At 39.4% G+C, this 24,654-nt stretch overlaps 1 protein-coding gene across 2 annotated transcripts in view; it reads right to left on the bottom strand.

The window, feature by feature from the left end:
• PRRX1 (paired related homeobox 1) overlaps positions 1 to 15,650 on the bottom strand; it is an 86,346-nt gene extending 70,696 nt beyond the window's left edge. Inside the window, exon 1 of one of the 2 annotated variants that reach the window (XM_003767413.2) lies at positions 14,129 to 15,650. In XM_003767413.2, the coding sequence (XP_003767461.1) occupies positions 14,129 to 14,369 (241 nt within the window). In that variant the 5' untranslated portion in view covers positions 14,370 to 15,650. The remainder of the gene's footprint in view (positions 1 to 14,128) is intronic. The other variant, XM_003767412.3, reaches the window with a different exon arrangement.
• Between the last annotated feature and the right edge of the window lie 9,004 nt (positions 15,651 to 24,654).

The raw sequence follows: 24,654 nt of genomic DNA, 5'->3' as shown, positions 1-24,654 counted from the left end.
TTTATCTTTGTGTCTTCAGTATCTAGCTACTAAGTAGGTACTCAGGGTAGTGAATATGTACCTTGTATTATTTATGTAGTAAGTACTTAAAAGGAAGAAAGAAAGAAAAGAAAAAGAAAATCCTGGAAACAATGCGTATGTCCAAAAGTTGAAGAATAAATTAAATCTATTAAATGAATGCAAGTAAATTATAGCATGCTAATGCAATGAAATGTTATAATAATATAAAAATGGTAAATATAAAAAGGAAATAAAAACATGTAAAGTGAAACAAACTGGGATCTGTATAACAACACTGACTAAAACTGCACACACATACATCAAACATATACATTATGTATATCTTTCTTTTAATTACCCAGACTGTAATTTCATAGAGAAAATAACTGTAGAAGAGCTTTCTTTATCAATTGTATCAACGTTTTCTCAGTAACTTATAGACATAGTCTTCTCACTATTCCAGGCCATCTAGCTAATATGTGGCAGAAGGACTCGATCCTCATCTTTCTGGTAATAAAGCAAGCTCTTCATTACAAACACATATGTGTATATGTGTATGTATATACATATATATGTGTGTGCGTGTATAACCACATGCATATACATATACAGATTGTACATCTAACACACATACATATATATTTCCCTGGTACTATAGTAGCATCGAGGATAGAATTAGCGTAGGGACTTGGAGGCATGAAAACCTAGTTTGAATCCAAGTATTTAATAACTCTGTGACCCTTGGCCAAATAAAGTCTCAATAAAATATTTTGATTTCCTCATTTGTTAAACGAGAAAATTAGACTCAGTGATCTCTAAGGTCTCTTCTAATTCTAAATCCATACTCCTTTAATCATATTTCAAAGACTTGGAAATGAATACATTAATTTGTTTTTTGTTTATTTGTTTGTTTGATTCTACTTTGTTAAATGCTAAATGTTTAGATAGGATTTATTTTTTTATTTGATGATTTTTGGTGATAGTTTTTATGTTTGTAATTACATTAAAGTTAAATTAAGAGTTAAATTAAAATTTAAAACTTCCTATAATAGGTTCTCCTTCTTAGGCTTTTACTGGCAACAAAATAATCTATTAATTCAATCAGATGATTCAATCAGAGGAAGAAATGATTGGCCTGAAAAAAAAAATCAGACCATTAATTTGCATTAATTAAGTAATGAATCAACAATGAATCATTACCATTGGTGGATAGTCTCTTTTGGACATAGTCTGAGTTTGTTGGAGATTCATTCTGCTTACTCTGAATATCCTCGGAGCGAAAACTGCCAGAAACTCAATAGACATTGATAGCACGCTAAGAGTAGGAAAACTGGAGGAAAAAAAGAGAAAGCATGGACTGAAAGGGGATGTCACAGCTTTTCTAGCCCAACCCTGTCATTTGACAGATTAGAAAACTGAGGCCCATGGAAATCACAGCATCAAATAGCAGAACTGGAATCTGAACTGACATTTTCTGATAATTGAATCCAAAGTTTTTTCTTTTATGCCATATCGACTTTCTCAGGAGGAACTAGAATTTAAACCATGGCCCGTTAAGTCTTTAGGACTACACATATTCACACACACACACACACACACACACACACACACACACACGAAAAACGTCCATGCTGAAGAAGGAAAGAACAGAAAAAACTAAAGCGGACAGTTATATGGCTTCTTGATTCTGTTGTCAGAAGGGATTCAATGCCTGAAATATGCCCAGCAAAACTGCATATTTCAGTTTTTTGATTAATGAACTAAATTACAATTTATTTCTTAAATGTGTTGAGGGTTGAGCTCATGGTCTTCTACCCATCATGAGGATTAGAGTTATTGTACAACACATCTGGTTATAGACAAAGATCTCACTGGGTGGTTCTATTTTCCCTTCCTTAGAAACAAGCAATATGAAGAACTTTGCCATTTTTTTTCCCGTAGTGAGTTTTTCTAAGCTAAAAATATTTGAATTTTTCTGAATTGGAAAAGAGGAAGTGATGGAACAATCAAATTTACCACTAGTCAGTGCTTTTTCACCTTGCTTGACTTTATATTCTCATTAAAATTCCTTTTCTGATTTACCTCCTTAAAATCAAACTAATCAGTTTCTTAATGGATCAGCTGTCTCAGAGAAGCTACTAGCTATGCAGATTTAAAAGATGAAAATCTGTTTTTCTTTAAAAAAAATATCCTTAAACTAAGTTGGTTAAAAACACCCAATATAAAGTAGATAACAATTTTATCCTTTTATAAGCAGATCATTTGAATGGATTACCACTTCCTCTCATTCCCCCCCTCCATAATTTCTTATCCTCACCCCCCCCCCCAAAAAAAAACTCTTTTTCCTTTGCTCAGGAGATACAGTACTATCTTATTGTGAAGCCCAGTCTTATATGTTCATTTTCCTGATGTTGAATAGTAATATTAATGACTGTCATTTATATAGTAAATGTTTGTGTTTGCAAATGCTTGACATTAATGATCTCATTTAATCCTTAAAACACACTTCTATGAGGTGGATGGTATCATCATCATCCTGATTTTATAGAAAAAGAGTCTTAGTGAAATTGATTTGCTCAGGGCCACTGGACTATTGAATATGTGATTAAGAATTCAAAATGAGGTATTCTAAACTCAAAGTCCAATTCTTTAGATACCATACTATACTCCAAGAGTATTTTCTTCTTGTATTTCTTTGTATCTACAGTTCTCCACTGAGGTTTTCTTTTCACATCTTATTATGATGTATTTGTAAGCAACCCTGTGTTCCTGTAGCTAGACCAAGCAAGCTTCAATAGACACATTCTGCCATGATGAAGGTTTCAGTAAGGTCCAGCAAGAGACATTTTTTATGCCCTCTGAGGACTAGTGTAGCTATGCTGAGCAAGGCTCATTGCTAGATGCTATAATATGATTAGTTCTCTGGTTATCACAATTCCCAAAGTCATCTTACACTTACTAAAGATGGAAGAGTCCCCAGCTGGGTCAGTGAAAGTACTCACATCAAGAGAACATGCCATAAAGAGTCTGAAGAAATTTTAACAAAAGCAAAAGTAGGGTTCATCTCAAATAGTTTTATTATACTGAAAAATCTGGGAATCTGATTGCAGGGTTCCCTAAAATATAGTATAGTAATGAGAGAAAGAAAATTCAAAAAGGAGGGAAAAGGCCTTTCTGGAGTCAGGAAGACCTGAGTTCAAATCTAACCTCAGGTACTTGCTAGTTGCAACATCATGGTCTTCTATCTGCCTCAGTTTCCTTAAGTGTAAAATGAGGGTAAAAATAGCACCTACTTCACAGGGTTGCTGTAAGGATTAAATGAGATATGTGTATATCACTTAACACAGTACTCTTATATAATTGGTGCTTAATAAATGTTTTTCCCCCTTCTATTCTTATATAGCCTTGGCAGTTGGCAGAGTAGGTTCTTAATATTCCTAAGTCTCCATTTTTCCTTCTGTAAAATGGGATAATAATTCCTTCATAAAGGCAATATGGCCTAGTGAAAGAAGTATTTATTTTGGAGATAAAAAGACTGAGATTCAGATCCTTACAAACTTCATACTACCCCCAGATGTTAGGCAAGTCTGGGCATCAAGAAACCTGCTAGCTAAAGCATATCTAAGTCTTAGCTGGGATACATTTTGCATTATGGAAAGAGGCTACTCCCCAATTCTCCATTATATTTGTCCCACCAATCTCACAAGGTTATAGTAAGAGAATATATGTATGTTAAAGGTAATTAATAAGCAGAAGTTATTTTTCTTCTAAAAAAAAGTTTAAAATCTTCTACAACTATATTCCTTCCTCCCTTTTTCTTTTACAAGGTCATGCATTTATGACTCCTTTAAACAATATCTCTCCAGATGTGAGCTTTCAAATGATCTACAGGCTGGTCCAAACTTCAAGGATAATATCTGTCCTTATCTGTGTAATCCCATTGAGCACAACAGAAAAAACAAAGAAAGAAAGAAGTGAGGGAAGAGAAAGAACCAATCCATTTTGATTGAATTCTGAAATATATCAATTAAAGCTTGGGGCAATAAGGAGTGAAAGGACACTGTAGCTCATACAGATCTCAGAATCATTTTTATTAGCTTTTTTCTCAAGTGAAGACAAGTAATGTGATTTCTTTTGGTGAGGCTGGGTTTTGTATTCTCTATGTAATCTACACAACAAAAAGTCTGAGGACCATTGCCTTTGCCAAAAAAAAAAAAAAAAAAAAAAGGACTGAATAATTTATACTGATATTATGGATAAAAAAAATAGAGCATCATATCTATCAACAATTTATTATTATGTCTTTTATTGATTGATTGAGTATATGTATGCCCCACTCTAGCTCTCAAAGCATTAAAGGCGCAAAGAGCAGTAAATTCAAAAAGAAATATGAGTTTCTACCAGAAGAAAATAAAATTGAAACATATTAAACTATTAGAATAATTAAATGTTAAACTGTAGGGTGCTTATTATAACAAACTTAGTAGTAGTAGTAGTAGCAGCAGCAGCAGTAGTGATGGGTGGTGGTGGTAGTGGTAATGGTGATGATGGTGGTAGCGGTGACAATGAAATTAGGTTAAACTAGAATTTAATTAGGAAAATATATTCAAGGAGAGATAGGTATAGCTTAAACTTGGCATGGAAACATGAATAGGGTCTGAATAGTCAGAGAGAAGGCAAAGACTTCCAGGTAGTGAGGAGGGGAAAAGGTTCAAAGAAGAAAAAGAAAGGGGAATATGAAGAGGATCAGGCAGTTTATGTTATATATTCTATCACTACAACCTCTCAAAGTAAGCAGAAGAAAGCCTATTTCATTATTTTTGTTATCTAGAATTATCTTCCACTTAAAAAAAAAAAAAGAATGATTTTTTCTCTAAATATGATGGCTTCAGGAGGTTTCACTGACACTGGCACCCAGCAGTATTTTACACAAAATACTTGCCTCATATTCATTATTTCAAATGGGATACCTGGCAAAAACTGAAGAATATTTCCCCAAATCAGTTACATCTGTTCTTAAACACAAGGACCAGGAGACAGGGGACTTTGACAGTTCCACAGTGGCAGAACTTCTATGGTTAGAGCACAGACACAGAAAGCCAGCCCAAACTTCCACCTAGAATACATTCTTTTCTCCTCCTCCTCCTTCTCCTCTTCGTCTTCCTCCTCTTTCTTTTCTTTTTCCTCTTCCCTCCTCTGGCCTCCATTCCTTTGCTCACTCTTTAAACAGCATAGATCTATAATTTTATAGGGTCATTTGTGGAAAAGTTCATGATTTTATTTACTTTTAACAAGCAAGCAAATTTTTTTTTTCCTTCCCCCTCTGCAATGTTTCCTTACCCTCTGTTTTTTAAGCTTCTACTACTGAGGTTCTATGGCCAACCCCATGCTTTGAGTGGTTAGTTGTACTTTTCTTTTGCCTCTCCAAGATATGTTATGGATACTGGATCCTAACCTGAGATTGGAGGGAAGTGGGATGCGCCCCCTTTTGGACTGAATAAGAAAGTTTGGGATTTCTGGACTAAGGATGTGCTCTGGCTAAAGCAACCCCATTTTCAGCAAATATTCAGAAGGATTTTTTTTTTTTTTTTGGTTATAGGTCTTTTATACTCTGGGAAAGAGATTAAAGCACATAAAGAAATAATTTCCTAAAGGTGTAGTCTTATTTTTTAAATCCCTTCTTTAGTATTAATATCAAAGGGAACACAAAATCAGATCTGAATAGGCCTAGTCAACCTAAGCCCTGTGTGAGAGAGAACTGCATAATCACTCTTAGGAGGAAATTCACCTTCAGTTTTTGCTTGCTTGTTAAAAGTAAATAAAATCATGAACTTTTCCACAAATGACCCTATAAAATTATAGAAAGTGGAAAAGTTTGTGGATCAGTGGGGGGTTTGGAAGGGGAAGGCCCTATCTCTTATCTAAACTTGTATCTAAGGAACTTTCTTTAAAAAATATTTTATTTGTCTTTTTAAAAACATTCACTCCTTATTTGTTGGATAAATGGAGATGATAGACAATGCATAAAATAAACCTCAAAATCTTTCTTGGTGAGGCATCGGTGATATTCCATGGCATTCTACTAACATTTATTAAATGCCTAGTGTATTCAGTACGCCATAGGTTACTGAGTCATTAGCTCATATTCCATATACATCTACCATACATCTGGGGTTTAATTGGATCTTTGAAATCAAGAAGCTTTTTAAAAATACTCTGTTCAAGTACATGCATCAAATACATACTTTTTAAATTCTAAGAGGAAAAACTAATCCCAGATAATTCCATTTATTCCTGCTACTTGGGGGAAGGTAATTTATAGATTAATGGTTGGTTATGGTTTGTTTTTAATCTTTTCATATATATATGTATATATATATATATATATACATATATATGAAATACATACACACATATATCTGTCTCTGCTTTATGGGATCACCGGGAGGGAGCCAAGAAGACATCTAGTCTAATTCTTTGATTTTTATAGATGAAAAAACTGAAACCAAAGTTTAAGTGACTTTATCACAGGATCTAGGATTCAAATCCAGGTTCTGAGACTACAAATACACACACACACACACACACACACACACTACCCCAAACTCCAGACCCCAAAATGAGCATCACCAGCCTTGCCAGGAATTTATCAAGAATCTTCCTGGAAAAGGATCAGAAATTCTATCATATTTCTTCTCCCTAATATAGTATACTGTAAAACTTACTAGGCAGAAAAGGGTTTTTTAATAGTTTTGTTATTAAAGCAATACCTTTTTCTTAGAGTGGATATTATAGAAAATACATCCAACAATAAAAGCAAATTTATAAATCTATCCTCCTTCTTCAGTCTCCCACCTGTTGATTTAGCTATTAAAAAAAAATCCCAACTCTGAAACCATTCAGTTCAAAACTAATCTCAACAGCTGGCCATTGTCTTTATTATCCTGATGTAGACAGGGGTCACTTACTACACTATTACACTTGTGTTTTTGTTGATGTTAGCATTACTAGAGGCTTCTGATCATCCAGAAAATAATAACATAATTTTATTTTACAAGGATACACATGTCACATACATGAGAATACAAACATCTTTAAAAGTATTTATCTCTTTATATCATTGGAAAGATGTTGGAGGAGAAGAATAGTGGGAGCAATAAAGTGACCCGACGAATGAGTCAGTCATTAAACATCTATTTACTACCTACTGTTTTCCAGGCACTATGCTCCACGGATTCAAAGAAAGGCAAAAAGCAGAGAAGATTCTTAAGGGAATCAGATCAATGACAATGATTTCTCAAATCTAATTGTCAATACCGAAGTACATTTAAAAATGTTTGGATGCCGAAGGCCAGACATAAATTTCTAATTACGAGCTTGGGGTGGAAACAGTAAAGTGAAAACATAACCAAAGACCTGATAATATCCATCCTTTGGTCTGGGAATGCTAATTCATAAGATTTATATTTTATTTTATTTTTTAAAACTGTTTCCAAACCCAACCCTCTACAAGCTTTGGTCTCGGTTTTCTCATCTGTAATATCTGTAAATATACTTGAAGAGGCAGCAGAAAGTGTGAAAGGTAAGTGTGAGTGTGAAAACACACGAAAAAACGCGCGCGCGCGGGCACACACACACACACACACACACACACACACACACACACACTACTTAAAGAAGGTAAACAGCCATCTACTCCCAATTTCCAAAACTTTTAATTCACAAAGGTCCAGCTAATTTGCTTTGCATGTCCTAAAACACTAAGTAAATGTTAGCTATTACCTATTATTTTCTCTACCGCTCAATAATAAATAATAACTCGGTTAGTTTCTGGTTTACGTAGGAATACGAATTCCCTGTAAGGGGGAAGCTGCCGCATTACACAAATGTCAATGAATCTAATCTTCCCAGATTGGTGGAAAGTTCCCTTAGCTCTCTCTCGGTCGAAGGTATAATATTTTCCAGGCGCTACACCCAGTGCCTTGCCGGTGTTCCGGGCTCTCGAAGGGGAAGGACAGGAATTATAAAGGAAACGAACCTTTAAAAATTGAGTCAATTCTCTTTATTGCTAATCCTCTGCTGGGGCAATAACCAACCATACAAAAAAAATTTATCGCTTCGATTCCCTTCTTGTCAATTCCCGCTTTGACTCTCTGCCCTCTGAAAAGGAAATCAGGGATCTTTACTCGCAGAAAAGATGATGCTGATGAAATGTATTTTCAGATTTCCTAGAGTGGGCTGGACTGGCTCTGAAAAAACCTTGGATCCTCTCTGAAGAGCCGGTTCTGATGCATCTGGGTCGTTTTGTGTTTTTGCTGTTCATTTACTCATATGATAAAATAGACGTAGCACCCCTGGAGAGAGAGGGCGACTGTATGCACTCCTAGTAACAACTTGCCTTTAAATTTCAATCATGTGCATGCACCTGGCACTAATGCGAATCAATGACCATTATGATGTTTATTCTACCTTTTCTGGAACGAATGCCTACCATGAGATGACTGCTACAATTAGCACAGGTTAGACAGGGCCTTGGGAGAGGGACAGGCTTATGTAAAGTGGTATTGTCGCTGTTGTTTTTCCTCTGCAAACTGTGGAGGTGAGCCTTGATGATCTCTATGGTGTCTTAAAGTTCTGACATATACTAAGATGTGAGAGAATCTATCCTTCAAATCTTCTACAGGAACAGGGAGACAGGTTTATAAGAAGAGTCCCTAACCAGCATTCCTCAATATCCTTAGCTGGCTAGTAAGGAAGGGATTGATTCATTCTTGCAAGAAGCCTACCTGTGTGCCTGAAGTGAGTTAGGATGATTGACAAATCAAACTATCCCCCCTCCAAAAAAAAAAAGAAGAAGAAGAAAAGAAAATAGGGATGACAGAGCATCCTATGATGCATCCAAAGAAATAAGACTGGGGACTTCAGAAGAAAGAGGTGGGCATTACTTCACTGAGTCTGCCATTCACCTTCCCAGTCAGTGATTGGAATCGTTGGTAACTCAACTTGGGGAGAAAATAATTAGAATAATATTGGTTATGATGATTCTGGTGAGGATGATAGTTGATGACATTATTTTATTTTGCAATCTGCCATTTCTTTAACGCTTTCCTCATTGTAAACACATCCTTTCTTTTAAAATTCATAAAACAATGTTTTGGTTGATAATTTGGCTCCTTCTCCCCACAATTTGAATCCTGGTAGCTGGATCCCGGATTTTAATCCTTTAACACCCTATCTCATACGCCAATAAATTCTTACAATAAATCGGGGAGGAAAATGCCGGTTTCCAGGTCCGCTGGGGAATGAGTTGGGCTTTAGCTAAGAAATTCTCAATCTGATGAGAATCAAAACAGAGGTCCAGTACAAAGAATGAGATCCATTCTCCAGTTGGGTTTGGGACAAACTCTTCCAGCGCTGGATACGAGGAGAGATTTTCTTGGGTTGAGGCTGCTGAGGCCTTAGTTAAGTTATCCCGGCTGGACTGGCGGCTTCGGATCCTGGCTTGCATTTCCAGCTTTCACACCTCACTTCATCCCGAGCTCCTCGGCAATTTGTGACTAATGGATTACTCCCAAAGCTCCGTTGAATTTGTGCTGCGCCCATTCCTGTTCAGTCTATGCTCTGCATCGTTTTGCGCTCCTGTGTACAGGCGCTCGCGTGTGTCTAATTGACTTTCCGTCTACCTTTTTATAGCTACATGTGTTTCCAACAAAAGGTCTTATTAGGACAATCTGGTTTCACTAATTTAGAGGTCGGAAACGTGAAAGGCAGGCAGGAGCTTTTTTTTTCCTCTTTTTTTTTTGTTCCCTTTTTTTTTTTTTTTTTTTTTTTTTTTTTGAGTTTGCAGAAGTTCAGATTAAGAAATGACAGCAAGATGCACCACCTCTCAGAAGTGGGTCTTCACATTTTTATGAGTCCCACTTCTCCTTCAAAAAAAAAAAAAACTTCTCAGCCTCTCTAAAAACACACGCACATCCAAGCACTCCCCCTTTTGCGAACCCTAGGTTTCTAACTGAAAATCTTGTGGGACACCCAAAACTCTCTAATGAGTATAATCTTAGATATTTTGGGGAGGCAAGAGCCGGACAAAATGGAGACCGAGTCAGAAAAAGAAGAAGAAGGGAAGAAGAAATAAATGACTAAACAAGGAAAATCGAATCGCTCCACGGACAATGGGGGGGGGGGGGGAAGGAGGAGAATATTCTCCCTTTTTGGTGACCTTAGAATTTAGATGAAAGTATTCGAAGCTCCCAAAAGGCTTAGGTCTTCCAAAAGAATTATTTAAAGACCTAAATATGATGCCTGAGGACTTGAGGTCTGGAGAAGAGAAAGTGAGTGAGTGTGTGTGTGTGTGTGTGTTCCCATTGCCTAATGATCACGCATTGATTACCCGCATAAAAGAAGAAAGTTTTCCTAATTTCACGCCAATAAGAAATTCGGGGAGAAGATAATGGGGAAACCTATCGAAACAGCTATATCTCTAAAAAAGAAATTAGGGGACATTTTTAACCGGCAAGGATCTTTCTAACTGTAATAAGCTTTCTCAAAGGAAAGAAGTTAGAATTAGTTTAGCTGAATCCCAGTGGGCGGGAGCCCTGTGGATATTCACTCTTTGTTTCTCCCCTCCTCCCCCCCCCCCCCCAGGGTAATTTATCACTTCGCCCCGAGTCATGAAACCTGTCATAGCACTGAGAGTCCTGGCTCCATAAGAAAATCGCAACACTTCGCCTTGGGAATATTCATTAGCAGCTTCTGATCTGAGGGTGGAGCGAGCTTGGATGGACCCTTATCCTTCTGCTTTTGGTACCTTGAAAGCTATCTGATACGCTGATAAGCATGTTTTGATCATTGGAGACGCTGGGAGGGAAGCCGGGTTGAGAAAACACACGGTCTCTAAAAGCAACAAACCTTCTTGTCAAAATATCCCATCCATATCTCTTGTTAGCATCTAATTTGTGTGTGCTTGCAAGCAAGCTCGTGCTCCTGCCCCTAAGATTTCCCAACAATATACGTCTGCCATGTCAACCAACCCCCTTCTTGCTCCCTACCCCAACTTTCCGCTTTTTGTAGTTACAACTGAGAGGATCTGGCAATACTAAAAATTATGCTTTTGTCTGGAGAAGGGGAGCTGTCAAACATTCTTCAGCAGTCTTTTCTCTCCATTATCAGCTTGATTCCATGAAGGCTTTCAGTATGCTGGAGTTGTCACCTCACCTCCAGAGCAGGGGATCTCTGTCTCCTGCCCTCCTGGATCTTGTTGAGTTCTGGGATCTACTTGTTCCCTCCAGAACCAGACACCACCTCGAGAATCCGAGCCCTGAGATCTCTTTTCTTTGAGACGTGAGCTTGTGCACTTTGCATTTGTGTTTATATATTTTACCCTTCATCCGCTGTCGGCTCAAATAGACCCTAGCAGACACCCAAAAAACGGATTTCCAGGAGAGTCTAGAAGTTGTTTGATGATTGTCAGAGCTTAAACCTCAAGTTCCTCTCTTCTTCTTTCGAATGCTACCTCTTCCACTCGTCTCCACTCTCTGAATAGCCATTTCGATCCAGTCATTGTCCAGGCCCGGCAGATCACCTCCCGGCCTAGCAAAGGTGTTTTTTTTTCCTTCGATCTACCTATCTTTTCCTTCCCCAGGGAAACACTTCTCCATTTCCTATCTATACAGCATGAGGAAATCACGTATTTTCCAGCCCTCCTCTCAGAGCATATAAAAGTGCTTTTATAAACAAACGGCCAGAACTGCCACGGTGCAATAACCTTGTAGCATTCGTGCTTAGGAAGATTTTTTAGGCGCTGCAGAACATTAATTGGCCTGATAGGGATCATAAAGTTTTCGGCCTACATCTCCTTTCTGGTTATCACGTTCTTGGAGAGGAAAGAAACCCTGGGATTCAGGCCGTTCCAGCTGTGTGAATGTCCTATGCAGCAACTTCCTCGGGGCATGATTTTATATTATGGGTAGAAACCCGAATTTTCCCCAAAAATATCAAAGGTTTTCACAAATAATAAATTCTAGGCGATTTAGAATAAGACGCCTTTTTGCACAAGAGCATCAAGCCTTTTTGCAAAGGTCCCGCTGAAGACCTTCATTTTCTCCACCTAACAGCTCACTCCCCAAGTACCACTTCATAACTTGACAATTGTTTTGGTGAATAATTGGCCTTTTTTAGTTACCAGATAGTTTTACTGAGCTAGGGAGGGATAGTCTTGAGTTGTTAGACTGATTGTCCCACCGCACCCAGTCAGGTGCTCAGAAAGTTGAGTGAATCCAGAATTGGATGGGCCCCTAGCACTATCTCTGAGCTACCAGGGGCCCGGGGTGGAGGGTGGGAGGAGCGGCGTGAATGAAGACGCGGTTCTGCATACCTAAGGAAACGTGTCTAGACTATCTTAGGAAAATCTCTTCCAGAGTAATAAATAATACAGGTAAAACGCCTCAACTTCTCATCTTACATTATTTCTAGTTTCAAGGCACATCCATTGCAGGATTTTTTTTTAGAGCATCTTGAGGAAGGGAGATTGTTTCTCTACACACACACACACACACACACACACACACACACACACACACTCACACACTTTTTCTAATTTCAGAGCCAAAAAATCTCCCTAGAAGAAATATTCTCTCTCTCTCTCTCTCTCTCTCTCTCTCTCTCTCTCTCTCTCTCTCTCTCTCTCTCTCTCTCTTCTCTCTCCCTTTAAAGGGGCTACCAGCCAAGTTCAAAAACATACAGTATCCTAGGGGCCAACCATTTCGTCCGAATAAAGAAATGATGCACAAATTCTTTCAGTTCTTTCCCAATGTGAAGCTGAAATATGACCATACCTGCCGGGGGTAGATTTGTGAAGAGAACTGAAGGCCCAGTGGGCAAATAAACGCGTGTCAGAATGTGATTGATTAGATAGGGTTATGCTGGAAATTTGGATACTTCTTTTGGAGGGGGGAGAGATCGACAAGGAAGAGTTATGGGGGAAGAAGTCTGGCAGTACGGGAGAGGGAGAGTGCTTCGCGTGGCTGGCTGGCGGAAAGAGAAACCCTAAGTTTCTTACAGAATGTGTTCGGGACCCTGACTTGAACCTTTCCCTCCCGGGCAAATTAAGCAAGAGTGCGGATGCATCCCGAGGAATTATGACCGCGGTGGGTAGGAGACTGTACCTGGAAGCCCTCAGTTTTCCCTTCTGTACAAAAGGGCACTTTTTTGAAGTTCTAAAAATTTTCAAGCGAGCTCAGACTTCGGTTGAGTCGGGTTTGGTTTGGATGCGGTAGAGTGGTGGAGTCGTCACATATGGTTTGGGAGTGGAAAGATGAGTCCCCCCTCCCCCCAAACTTCCATATCCTAGAACGGCGAAATCGGGCTCAGTCTCGGAACTCCGAGGCTGCGCTGGGGCCGGCCGACGCGCAGACAAACTGCTGCCCCAAGCGCCCTCCAGTCGGCGTTCCCTGCGCTGAGTGTGTAGCACTGCCGGCCCTCTTACGGTCTTCCCCAAGGTGGTTTACTAGACTACTGCCGCTGGGTAAATGGGACACCACCTCGGGGAACCTTCCTCTCCTCTTAGTTCCTCACTCTACCTCCTGCCTGTTTTCCTCTCGGCTTCATACACTCTTTCTCTCCCCCCCCCCCCCCAATAATATTGAACTCAGTCCTCTCAAAGCAGCCCAGACGCGTTCACTATCACCCAATTCCCTCCTCCCTCCCGTTTATGGGGTTCTATGTCCTGATAAGAAAAGTAGGAGGAGACAACCTATTAAATCCCATTAGCTCAAGAAAGCCGAAATGCTGGTTCTCGGTTCTTTACTAGCCTTGCGGAAGGCTGACAAGAGCTTCTAACTCAAGCCCGATCCCCCTTTTAGCCAAGGACGTTCTGGAAATAGTAACATTGCTCACTGGCGCAAAATCCCCGTCTCTCCTCTTCGCTCCTGGCCCTGACTGCTGACCTACAGTCCAGGTCCCTTGACCGTCTCCAATGTCCAGGTCGCCCCTGCCTCTTCCCTAGCCGCTATCCTTTCTCTCTGCCCACTGCCTGCCCGCCTGCCCGTGTTGCCTCTGTCAACTTCCCCCCAAAGCTCTCCGAACCCATTCCGGTCCCGATCTTCCCGGAGGCTGGGGGACCCACACTTACTGTCTTGCTGCGGAGTGTCGCTGCCGCTGGTCAGCCCCGGAGACTCCAGCAGACTCCGTCCCGCCTCGCCGACGCTCTCATCCGCCTGAGCGGCCACCATGTCACCGGCCTCCTCCAGATCGAGCAGGTGACTCACCGAGAAGTTCTTTTTTGCTTGAAGGTTATCGAGGTTCCCGGGACTGTCCAAGCGGCCACCCAGGGCCGGCTGCCGCTCCAGAACGTGCCCATAGCTGGAGGTCATGGTCTTCCCCCTCCAATCCCACCCACCCCCCTCTTCCCGCTCGGATCAGCACCAAACGTTGTGGGCGCAAGGGGGAGAGAGACAGAGTGGGAAAAAGAGAAGGGGGGAGGAGAGAGGGAAAGGGGGAGAGTGAGGGGGAGAGAGGAAGAGAGAGAGAGAGAGAGAGAGAGAGAGAGAGAGAGAGAGAGAGAGAGAGAGAAAGGCGGGGACCCCTTCTAAAGAGCAGAACCTTCTCTACTAACTACCTCCCGCAGCCTTCGCTGGTTTCCTACAGCCAAGAAGCCCGGAGGATCTCAAACAGATATTCCACACAATTAAAAAAATTTAAAAAAAAAATAAGTCACCCTACATTCGGGGAGAAAACAATCTCTTCCAGTTCCCCCCAAACTTTTACAAACAATAAAATAATAGTAATAATAATACTGTTATTATTATTAATAAGGGGAAGCAAGGGAAGGGAAAGCCAGCAGGGATGGTGAGGGAGTTCCGCAAACAGAAGAAGAGCGAAAAGTTGGGTGGGGGGGGAAGAAGAGAAAAATCAAAGTGGTTTTGAGTTTTTTTTACGTTAAGAAGTTATTCCCAGGCAAGAGTTCAAGCACCAACAGAAGAAGGCTTGTTCCAGCTTTAAAACATCTTCAAGAAAACGTGTTCCCCCCTCTCTGCACTCCTGTTGATTCTCAGGAGTGACTAAGGTTTCAGGAGGAGAGGGTGATGTCTTGCAGATGTATTGGAGAGCAGGACGCTCACTTTACTCTTCGTAAAGGAATAAAAAAAAAAAAAAAAAAAAAATGAGGGTTTCAAGAGTCCAAGGGAGGGTGGTGAGTTTTTTTCCCTTTCCCTTCTCTTTCTCCCCCTCTTCTTTTTGAGCTCCTTTTTCCTTCTCAGTTGGATCAAGGAGCTCTCTGGCACTTCAAAAGGCACAAACTGGCATGCAGAGGAGGCTTTGTAGGGAATACATGAAAATTGGAGACCCCTGGGAGGGCAGATCTCGACTTAATAGGAGCCTGTAATTACGTGGCAAAGTCTTTGTGCTGTTCCTGACGTTTTACAGACCCCTTTCTCCATCACAATCTCTCTCTTCCTCCTTCTCCCGGACCAAAAAAACAGTCTGATTAAGAAAACCCTCTTTGCCAACATCTGAGGGGGGGAGGGAGAAAGAGAGGGAGGGAGAGAGGGGGCGCGAGTGAGCCCCTTCGGATTTCGTAAGTAAAGGTCTAATTATCATTCCCCTGCAATAGTATCACAGAGAGAGAAGCAAACTGAAACCCACAGTCACTTCAAACGGGCTGATTATTTTGCTTCGGTATTAACTCCTCCTGATTTGTTTAAGATCCTGTTAGAAAATCTCATTTGCATGTTTTGATAACAGCTGCGGGGAAACTTTTTGGAGAAAGTCCACATCCACTGCAATCAAATTTTCTTCTCTCTCTATTTTTAACGTTTCCTGCTGTTCCAACAGTTTTGCTTTGGGGGGGGGGGGGACATTAGTGGAGAAAGATATAGAATGGGGGGAGCACTGAATGTGGTTGTGTATTGACAGACTATTAAATAATGTAATAAAATAATAATAATAGATAACGTAAAGATCTCCCACGCCTTCTCTGGAGGACTATATTTTGTATCTAAAGCTTTAGTCTTCTATACCTCTCCGACCGATAACGGTGCTATTCATTTTCCCGAGGGAACCAATTAAAATAAAATGCTCACCATCCAATCCAATTTTGTTACCTCATTTCATCCAACTAAAATGTCTCACAAATCATCTAAGTGGAAATAGCAATCTTAGCGGATACTGGGAGCAGCTGGGGTAATAATAGATATAAAGGTTCCTCGGAAGATATTGGAACTGGAATAAGATGGGTGAGAAAGAGAGAGAGAGAGAGAGAGAGAGAGAATATAAATATATATATGCATAGGTATGTATGTATGTGTATATATATATATATATATATATATATATATATATATATATATAAACATACATATTTTTGTCCTCAGAATGGCAAAGCCTAAATAAAGAGGAAGAAATGCTGAACAAATTTTTCCTGACCTGTTGGAATTCCGTAACAACTTTAATAGTCTCATTAGAAATGAATTACTATATGACGGGCAGGTAAAATATTAAGTGTTTATTTGTGGTGTTTTGTGTTCTCTAAAAAAAACACATGCCACCCCCACCCCCCCTTGGCTCACTAGATTTTTTTTTTTTTTTTAAGTGAGAGGCTCAACAGGAGAGAAGGGTTCGTGTGTGTAAATGGCAAGAGTCTGGGCTCCAAACTGCCATAGTTAGCCCAGAACTTCCAGCCCCCTGATCTGGGAAAAGAACATTTGATGCCATCAAAGAGCTTCAGATTGAAACCAGATGTGCTTGCTTCGGTTCTTTCCATGCATTTAATTAAGGAGCTGGGTTGGAGGAGACTTTTTCATCATTAGTCCTCCAACCCCCTCCTCCTCTTTCTTTTCCCCTCCACTGCAGACTGAGCCCAGATCAGTGCCAGTTCGAGGCTCTCTCTGTCCTTTTCATCTGAGGGTCTTTGACAAGTCAAACATCTGTCCACATGCCTCGATCTGTGTGTGTGCTGACTCCAGTTGTTTGACTCTGGCTGGATGTGCATGTAGCCAGTCAGATGCAAATTGGGATGAGGGTATGGAATTTTAATGTGACACCGTTGCATATATATCTCTTTGAGGGTCCACAGATAATCACTTTGCAAATGTGTAATTGTGCGTGCACCTATGGTCTGCCTGGACACATCAGTGTCTATGTGTGTTTGAGAATGGTTGATTTTTACTCATCAGTTTTGTTGCATGTGCTTTTGTAAAAGGCCTTCTCGGTTTCCTTTTGCAAGCCAGTCACAGTTTTAGCAACTCTTATTCTATCTCTCTCCCTTGCACTTTACCTAATCTTTTAAAAAATATTTTGATTTACTTTTCTGTGGTAGATCTAAGATCCAATTGAATGTCTGGAGAATTAGTAAAATCTGGTGGGGGTTGGAGGTGCTGGTTAATACTTAGCACAGAGAGAAAGGAACAGGAGAGGAAAGAGGAATTTCTATATCCAAGCTGAAATATCTCTTTGACATGTTGCCTACTGATGATCTGAGGAACACAGAAATGAAAGAAATCTTCCTGATCTAGGACACTGGCACATGTTCTAACTTCTGTGGTACCACTTTACATAAAGATGTGGCTTGGGCCCAGAAACCCTGTCTGCTTCTAGGCCTGACAATCAACTCTGAGGAGCATTTAAGAAAGGGCTTTTCTAGGTCCTATGATATTTGGTGGAAATGTATTTCAGCATTCCCACTCTTATTTGGGGGAACAAGAAGTTTTCAAGCACTTTGGCAGAAAAGAGAATCCATTAGGAAAAGGAAAAGTTGAGGAAGGAGAAAGAATTGGATTAATGGGAAAGCAGATGGAAATAGAAATGAGAAGGAAGATTATGATATCTGGATTTGGGGCCTAACCATCCATGGTTCTTAACCAAGTCTACTTGAACTGTCAGGGGAAGGAATACTCTTAAAAATGTCACCTCCTGTAGGAAAACCCCTAGATTTAATTAGAATGAATCTCAGCCTATTGTTTGAGCAATTAGTATCAAGAACCCAAATGAATCTCTTCTCTAAAGCTTCATTCTGAAGCAAGCAGCAGAGGAAACTAAGTATGGTCTCTGGACATTGTCCTGTCCTTCCTCTTCTTTCTGTATTCCCTGCTGAGAGGTCACGCCCTATTCCTCCCTAACCATCGGACAAGAAAAACACATGGATGTTGCATCCCTCTGCTTTTCCTTCCATAGAAGCAGACGGTGTTATTAAATCGACCCCCTCCTTAGTCCTGTGAGCCAGAAACTGGGCACTAGGAGCCCTGTGACCTCCAAAAGACCTCCAGGGAGGTCTTCAAATAGAGAGGCTGGATGACTCCTTGTCTGGGATGTAAAGACAATTCTTATTCAGTTAAGGGTTGGCCTTCATGACCTCTGGAGTCCCTTCCCAACTCTGCAATTCCCTGAGTCTTCAAGAGTAGATTCTGAGGACCGCCTGCAGCAGAAGGGAGGGTGAAGTTGGAGTTAGAAATCTGGAAGAATCAAATTCTCTTGCTTGGAGATGTCTCTTCCAAGGACAGGGATTCCACTATACTGGGGGGAAAGGATCTAAAGATCCAGGACCTGCTTGAAGTGCTGTCTCCTTTCTTTAGCCTCCAATGAGCTCTATCTATCCCACTGGACTAGTCCAGTTCTGGGCCCCTAAACTCTGGGACCCTTTTCTCCTAACCACATGCTGGAGACTTAAGAGCAAGGGCTAGCCTTTAGAAACTAGTAGCAAAACCTCTCCCCTTTTTATTCTGCAAGACAATTCAAGAACAGCTCCCTGTTTTTCCTTTGCAGCTGTCTTCTTTTTCTCATTCCCTTCCTCTTCATAAGTGCTTTATTTATGTCCTAAAGATTACAAATACGTCAGGTTATTTTTTTTAATGGTATAGATGTATAATCTGGCTGGAAGGTCCTTGCAATTAGGATGACCAGAAGGATTTATTATTATTATTATTATTTCTATTTTCCTGGAAATTTTTTAGAAAAAAAAATTTTCTAGAAAAATATTTCTATTTTTTCCAGATACATGCAAAGATAGTTTTCAACATTCACCTTTGCAAAAGTTTGTGTTCCAAATTTTTCTCCCTCCCTTCTGCCCTCCCCCCTTAGACAGCAAGTAATCCAACATAGATTAAACATGTGCAATTCTTCTAAACAGATTTCCACATTCAGAGATTTTCTTTTTTAAGAAAAAAAAATCAATATATGATTTCATTAATAAGAGGGATGGATTTCCTTAAAAAACAAGTAAATAACAACAACAACAAAAACAAAACCCTCGCTATACGGTTTTATTAGTAAAAGGATGGGGACTCTGAAGGGTGTAAGGCAAGTCCAGCTGTTGCTCAGCCCAGCCCGAGGCAGCGCGGCCCCGCCTCGGCCGCTGGCCAGAGGCGCGCCAAGCCCAGCCAGCGCTGGGATCGCGGGGAAGCTTCCCTGGGAAATCCTAGCGGGCGGGCCTGGGAAGAGCTGTTCTCGGCGGCCCTCCTGAACAGCGTCGCCATCCAGGCGCCACGACCGGCTGCCGCGAGGGAATGGGGGTAGCGGAGGGAGGGCCTGGAGACCCAACTTTGTTCTGCTCAGGTTAAAGAAGCGAGGTGGGGAGAGCGCCGGAGACAGGCAGAAGCGACCATCTGGCACAAATATGTAGGAGGAGGTGCGGAAAGAAGCAGAGGCTGATGGCACACCCTGATCCTAGGCAGGCAGCAAGCCTAATTTGGGGGTGCGGGAGGGGGGAGGGAAAATCCCGAAGACTCTGATTCTTTGGGTTTTTAACCCTTTGGATTCATCATGTGGAGGGAGCAAAAGGTAGGAAGGTAGAGTGCAAGAAAGGAGTGGGGATAGGGGGCGGTCGGAATATACAAGATCCCTAACCTCATCTCAACCTCGTAGGCTTCCGAAAGAATCTTTAATAACTTCAATAATTGAAAAGTGCATTGACACCTGAAAAAATAAAATAAAGGATTAGAACCGCCCCCCCCTTTTAAAATAGTGCTTGATATTATATCCCACCCCATTGAACTGGGGCGGTTATAATATACAAAATCTGTAACCCCATCTCAACCTTCCCGTAGGCTTCTGAAAGAATCTTTAATAACTTCAATAACTGAACAAAAGTTGAAAAGTGCATTGACACCTGAAAAATAAAATAGAGTTAGAACGGCCCCCCACTCCTTTTAAAATAGTGCTTGATATTATATCCCACCCTACTGAACTGGGACAGGAAACGCAGCCTATCCAGGCATCCTTGCCAGGGCAGTAGGCCAAGGTGGGAGGCTTGATTCTGAGCCATGTGCCCATCAGGCACTGGATACATAGTAATTGATGTTGACTGGCAGTGGAAAGCTCCTTGGGGGCTTCCCTGGCACAATGAGTTGGCAGAACCCCCTTTCTCATCTGGCTAGCAGAAAGGACCTTACAGTGAACATTTCCCCAGACTGAGCTCTTCAGGGTAGAGCCAAGATGTGTATTAAGTGACATTTTATCATCACAGTTGACACTCTAACCCCATGTGATAAATCCACAGATTCCATTATATATAAGAACATAAAACTAGGCACCAACAAGCTCCTACAAAGAACATGTAGCAGGAAAAAAAAATACCCTACTTCACATGAACATCCACAAGACCATAAATATATAGCTCAGAGACTCTTTTCAGATAGGGAAACTAAGATTCAGGAGGTTAAATAATTCCCTGGGCCACACAGCTACTAACTCAGGGACTCTGTGGAATTTCCATTTTTAAGCTTTTCTGAACAAGACATTTGGAGACAGATCTAAAAGAAACTTTCCTGGCCCCTTCTAGTTCTGGACCATGCAACTATTGTTGGGGTTTAGGAAACATTTTTCCTTTTTGTGGATAATTAGTTTTTTTTTTTCCTCTCCAGTAGTTCAGGGGAATGATTAATCATTCATCAAATAAATTCTGAGAATACAAAGGTAAAAAGTGAGACCGTTTTTAGCCTCAAGGAGTTTATATTCTATAGAGGAAGACAATGTATGTGTGTATTATATATGTATACATATTTATACTATATATAATACACATATTATACACACATACACATGTGGATATACAAAATATAGGGTCAGAGAATGGACAAACCAATGATTAAATGAATATAAAATATTCCTTGAAAAGGAACTTTATCAATGCAAAATAACACATCCTCTTCAGCACAAGTCTGGAATCATTGCTTGACTTTTGGAAATTTCAAACTAAATATATAACATCTTAAATTTAACCTGGCCAAAACAGAACTATTATCTTGATCACAAAAATCTCCTCTGTTGCAAACTTTCCTATTATTATCCTCCCAGTTATCCAATCTAGAAATCTTCATATCATCCTTAACTCCTCACTAACATTCATTCTATATATCCAATATCTTGGTAAATTTAGTTTCTATCTTCAAAATATTTTCTATATATCTATATCTCTCCTCTCCACACATATCCTGGTATGCTTAGGCCTTCATTATCTCAATATTTGACTATTACAATAGTCTTTTTTTTTTTTTTTTTTTTTTTTTTTTTTATTTAATAGCCTTTAATTTACAGGATATATACATGGGTAACTTTACAGCATTAACAATTGCCAAACCTCTTATTCCAATTTTTCACCTCTTACCCCCACCCCTCCCTAAATGGCAGGATGACCAGTAGATGTTAAATATATTAAAATATAACTTAGATACACAATAAGTATACATGACCAAAATTATTTTGCTGTACAAAAGAATCAGACTCTGAATTATTGTACAATTAAGCTTGTGAAGGAAATCAAAGATGGGTGTGCATAAATATAGGGACTAGGAATTCAATGTAATGGTTTTAGTCATCTCCCAGAGTTCTTTCTGGGTATAGTTAGTTCAGTTCATTACTGCTCCATTAGAAATGATTTGGTTGATCTTGTTGCTGAGGATGGCCTGATCCATCAGGACTAGTCATCATCTAGTATTGTTGTTAAGTATATAATGATCTCCTGGTCCTGCTCATTTCACTTAGCATCAGTTCAGTTAAGTCTCTCCAGGCCTTTCTGAAATCATCCTGTTGGTCATTTCTTACAGAACAGTAATATTCCATAATTTTCATATACCACAATTTATTCAGCCATTCTCCAACTGATGGACATCCATTCAGTTTCCAGTTTCTAGCCACTACAAAAGGGCTGCCACAAACATTCGTGCACATACAGGTCCTTTCCTTCTTTATAATCTCTTTGGGATATAATCCAGTAGTAACACTGCTGGATCAAAGGGTATGCACAGTTTGATAACTTTTTGAGCATAGTTCCAAACTACTCTCCAAAATGGTTGGATTCGTTCACAACTCCACCAACAATGAATCAATGTCCCAGTTTTCCACATCCCTCCAACAATCATCATTATTTTTCCTGTCATCTTAGCCAATCTGACAGGTGTGTGTGTATCTTAGAGTTGTCTTAATTTGCATTTCTCTGATTAATAATGACTTGGAGCATCTTTTCATATGACTAGAAATAGTTTCAATTTCTTCATCTGAGGAATTGTCTGTTCATATCCTTTTGACCATTTTCAATTGGAGAATGGCTTGATTTTTTATAAATTAGAGTTAATTCTCTATATATTTTGGAAATGAGGCCTTTATCAGAACCTTTGACTGTAAAAATATTTTCCCAGTTTATTGCTTCCCTTCTAATCTTGTCTGCATTAGTTTTGTTTGTACAAAACTTTTCAGTTTAGGTATAATCGAAATTTTCTATTTTGTGATCAGTAATGATCTCTAGTTCTGCTTTAGTCGTAAAACCTTCCCCTTCCACAGGTCTGAGAGGTAAACTATCCTATGTTCCTCTAATTTATTAATAATTCATTCTTTATGCCTAGGTCATGAACCCATTTTGACCTTATCTTGGTGTCGGCGTTAAGTATGGATCAATGCCTAGTTTCTGCCATATTAGTTTCCAATTTTCCCAGCAATTTTTATCAAACAGTAAGTTCTTATCCCAAAAGCTGGGATCTTTGGGTTTGTCAAAGACTAGGTTGCTATATTTGTTGACTAATCTTGAACCTAATCTATTCCACTGATCAACTAATCTATTCCTTAGCCAATACCAAATAGTTTTGGTAACTGCTGCTCTATAGTATAGTTTTAGATCTGGTACAGCTAAGCCACCATCATTTGATTTTTTTTTCATTAATTCCCTTGAAATTCTTGACCTTTTGTTTTCCATATGAACTTTGTTGTTATTTTTCTAGGTCATTAAAATAGTTTTTGGGAGTCTGATTGGTATAGCGCTAAATAAATAGATTAGTTTAGGTAATATTGTCATCTTTATTATATTTGCTCCCCTATCCAAGAGCATTTAATATTTTCAATTGGTTAGATCAGACTTAATTTGTGTGAAAAGTGGTCTGTAATTTTGCTCATAAAGTTTCTGATTTTCCCTTGGCAGATAGATTCCTAAATATTTTATATTATCAGTAGTTACTTTAAATGGAATTTCTCTTTGTAACTCTGAGTGTTGGATTTTGTTAGTGATATATAAGAATGCTGATGACTTATGTGGGTTTATTTTATAACCAGCAACTTTGCTAAAGTTGTCGATTATTTCTAATAACTTTTTAGCAGAATCTCTGGGTTCTCTAAGTATACCATCATGTCATCGGCAAAGAGTGATAATTTGGCTTCCTCATTGCCTATTCTTATTCCTTTAATCTCTTTCTCAGCTCTTATTGCTATAGCTAGCGTTTCTAATACAATATTAAATAGTAACTGGTGATAGTAGGCAACCTTGTTTCCTCCAGATCTTATTAGGAATGGTTGCAGTTTGTCTCCATTACATATGATGCTTACTGATGGTTTTAAATAGATGCTGCTGATTATTTTAAGGAAAAGTCCATTTATTCCTATACTCTCAAGTGTTTTTAATAGGATGGATGTTGGATTTTATCAAATGCTTTTTCTGCATCTATTGAGATGATCATATGGTTTTTGTTAATTTGGTTATTGACATGGCCAATTATATTGATAGTTTTCCTAATATTGAACCAGCCCTGCATTCCTGGTATAAATCCTACTTGATCATAGTGTATTATCTTGGAGATGATTTTCTGTAGTCTTTTTGCTAATATCTTATTTAAGATTTTAGCATCAATATTCATTAGGGAGATTGGTCTATAATTTTCTTTCTCTGTTTTCAGCCTACCTGGTTTAGGTATCAGTACCATGTCTGTGCTCATAGAAGGAATTTGGTAGGACTCCTTCATTCCTATTTTATCAAATAATTTATATAGCATTAGGGGCCAATTGTTCTTTAAATGTTTGGTAAAATTCACATGTAAATCCATCTGGTCCTGGGGATTTTTCTTAGGGAGTTGTTTAATTGCCTGTTCTATTTCTTTTCTGAAATGGGACTATTCAGCAATTTACTTCTTCCTCTGTTAGTCTGGGAAGTCTGTATTTTTGGAGGTAGTCATCCATTTCACTTAGGTTATCAAATTTATTGGCATAAAGTTGAGCAAAATAACTCCTTATTATTTCTCTAATTTCCTCTTCCTTGGTGGAAAGTTCTCCTTTTCATTTTTAAGACTACTAATTTCATTTTCCTCCCTCCTTTTTCTAATCAGATTTACCAAAGGCTTATCTATTTTATTGGCTTTTTCATAGAACCAACTCTTAGTTTTATTAATTAGTTCAATAGTTTTTTTACTT

Source organism: Sarcophilus harrisii, chromosome 4, assembly GCF_902635505.1.
Source record: "Sarcophilus harrisii chromosome 4, mSarHar1.11, whole genome shotgun sequence".
NCBI classification, from domain to species: domain Eukaryota; kingdom Metazoa; phylum Chordata; class Mammalia; order Dasyuromorphia; family Dasyuridae; genus Sarcophilus; species Sarcophilus harrisii.
Note: the sequence above shows the minus strand (reverse complement) of the source record. Positions and strands in the feature narration are given on the sequence as shown.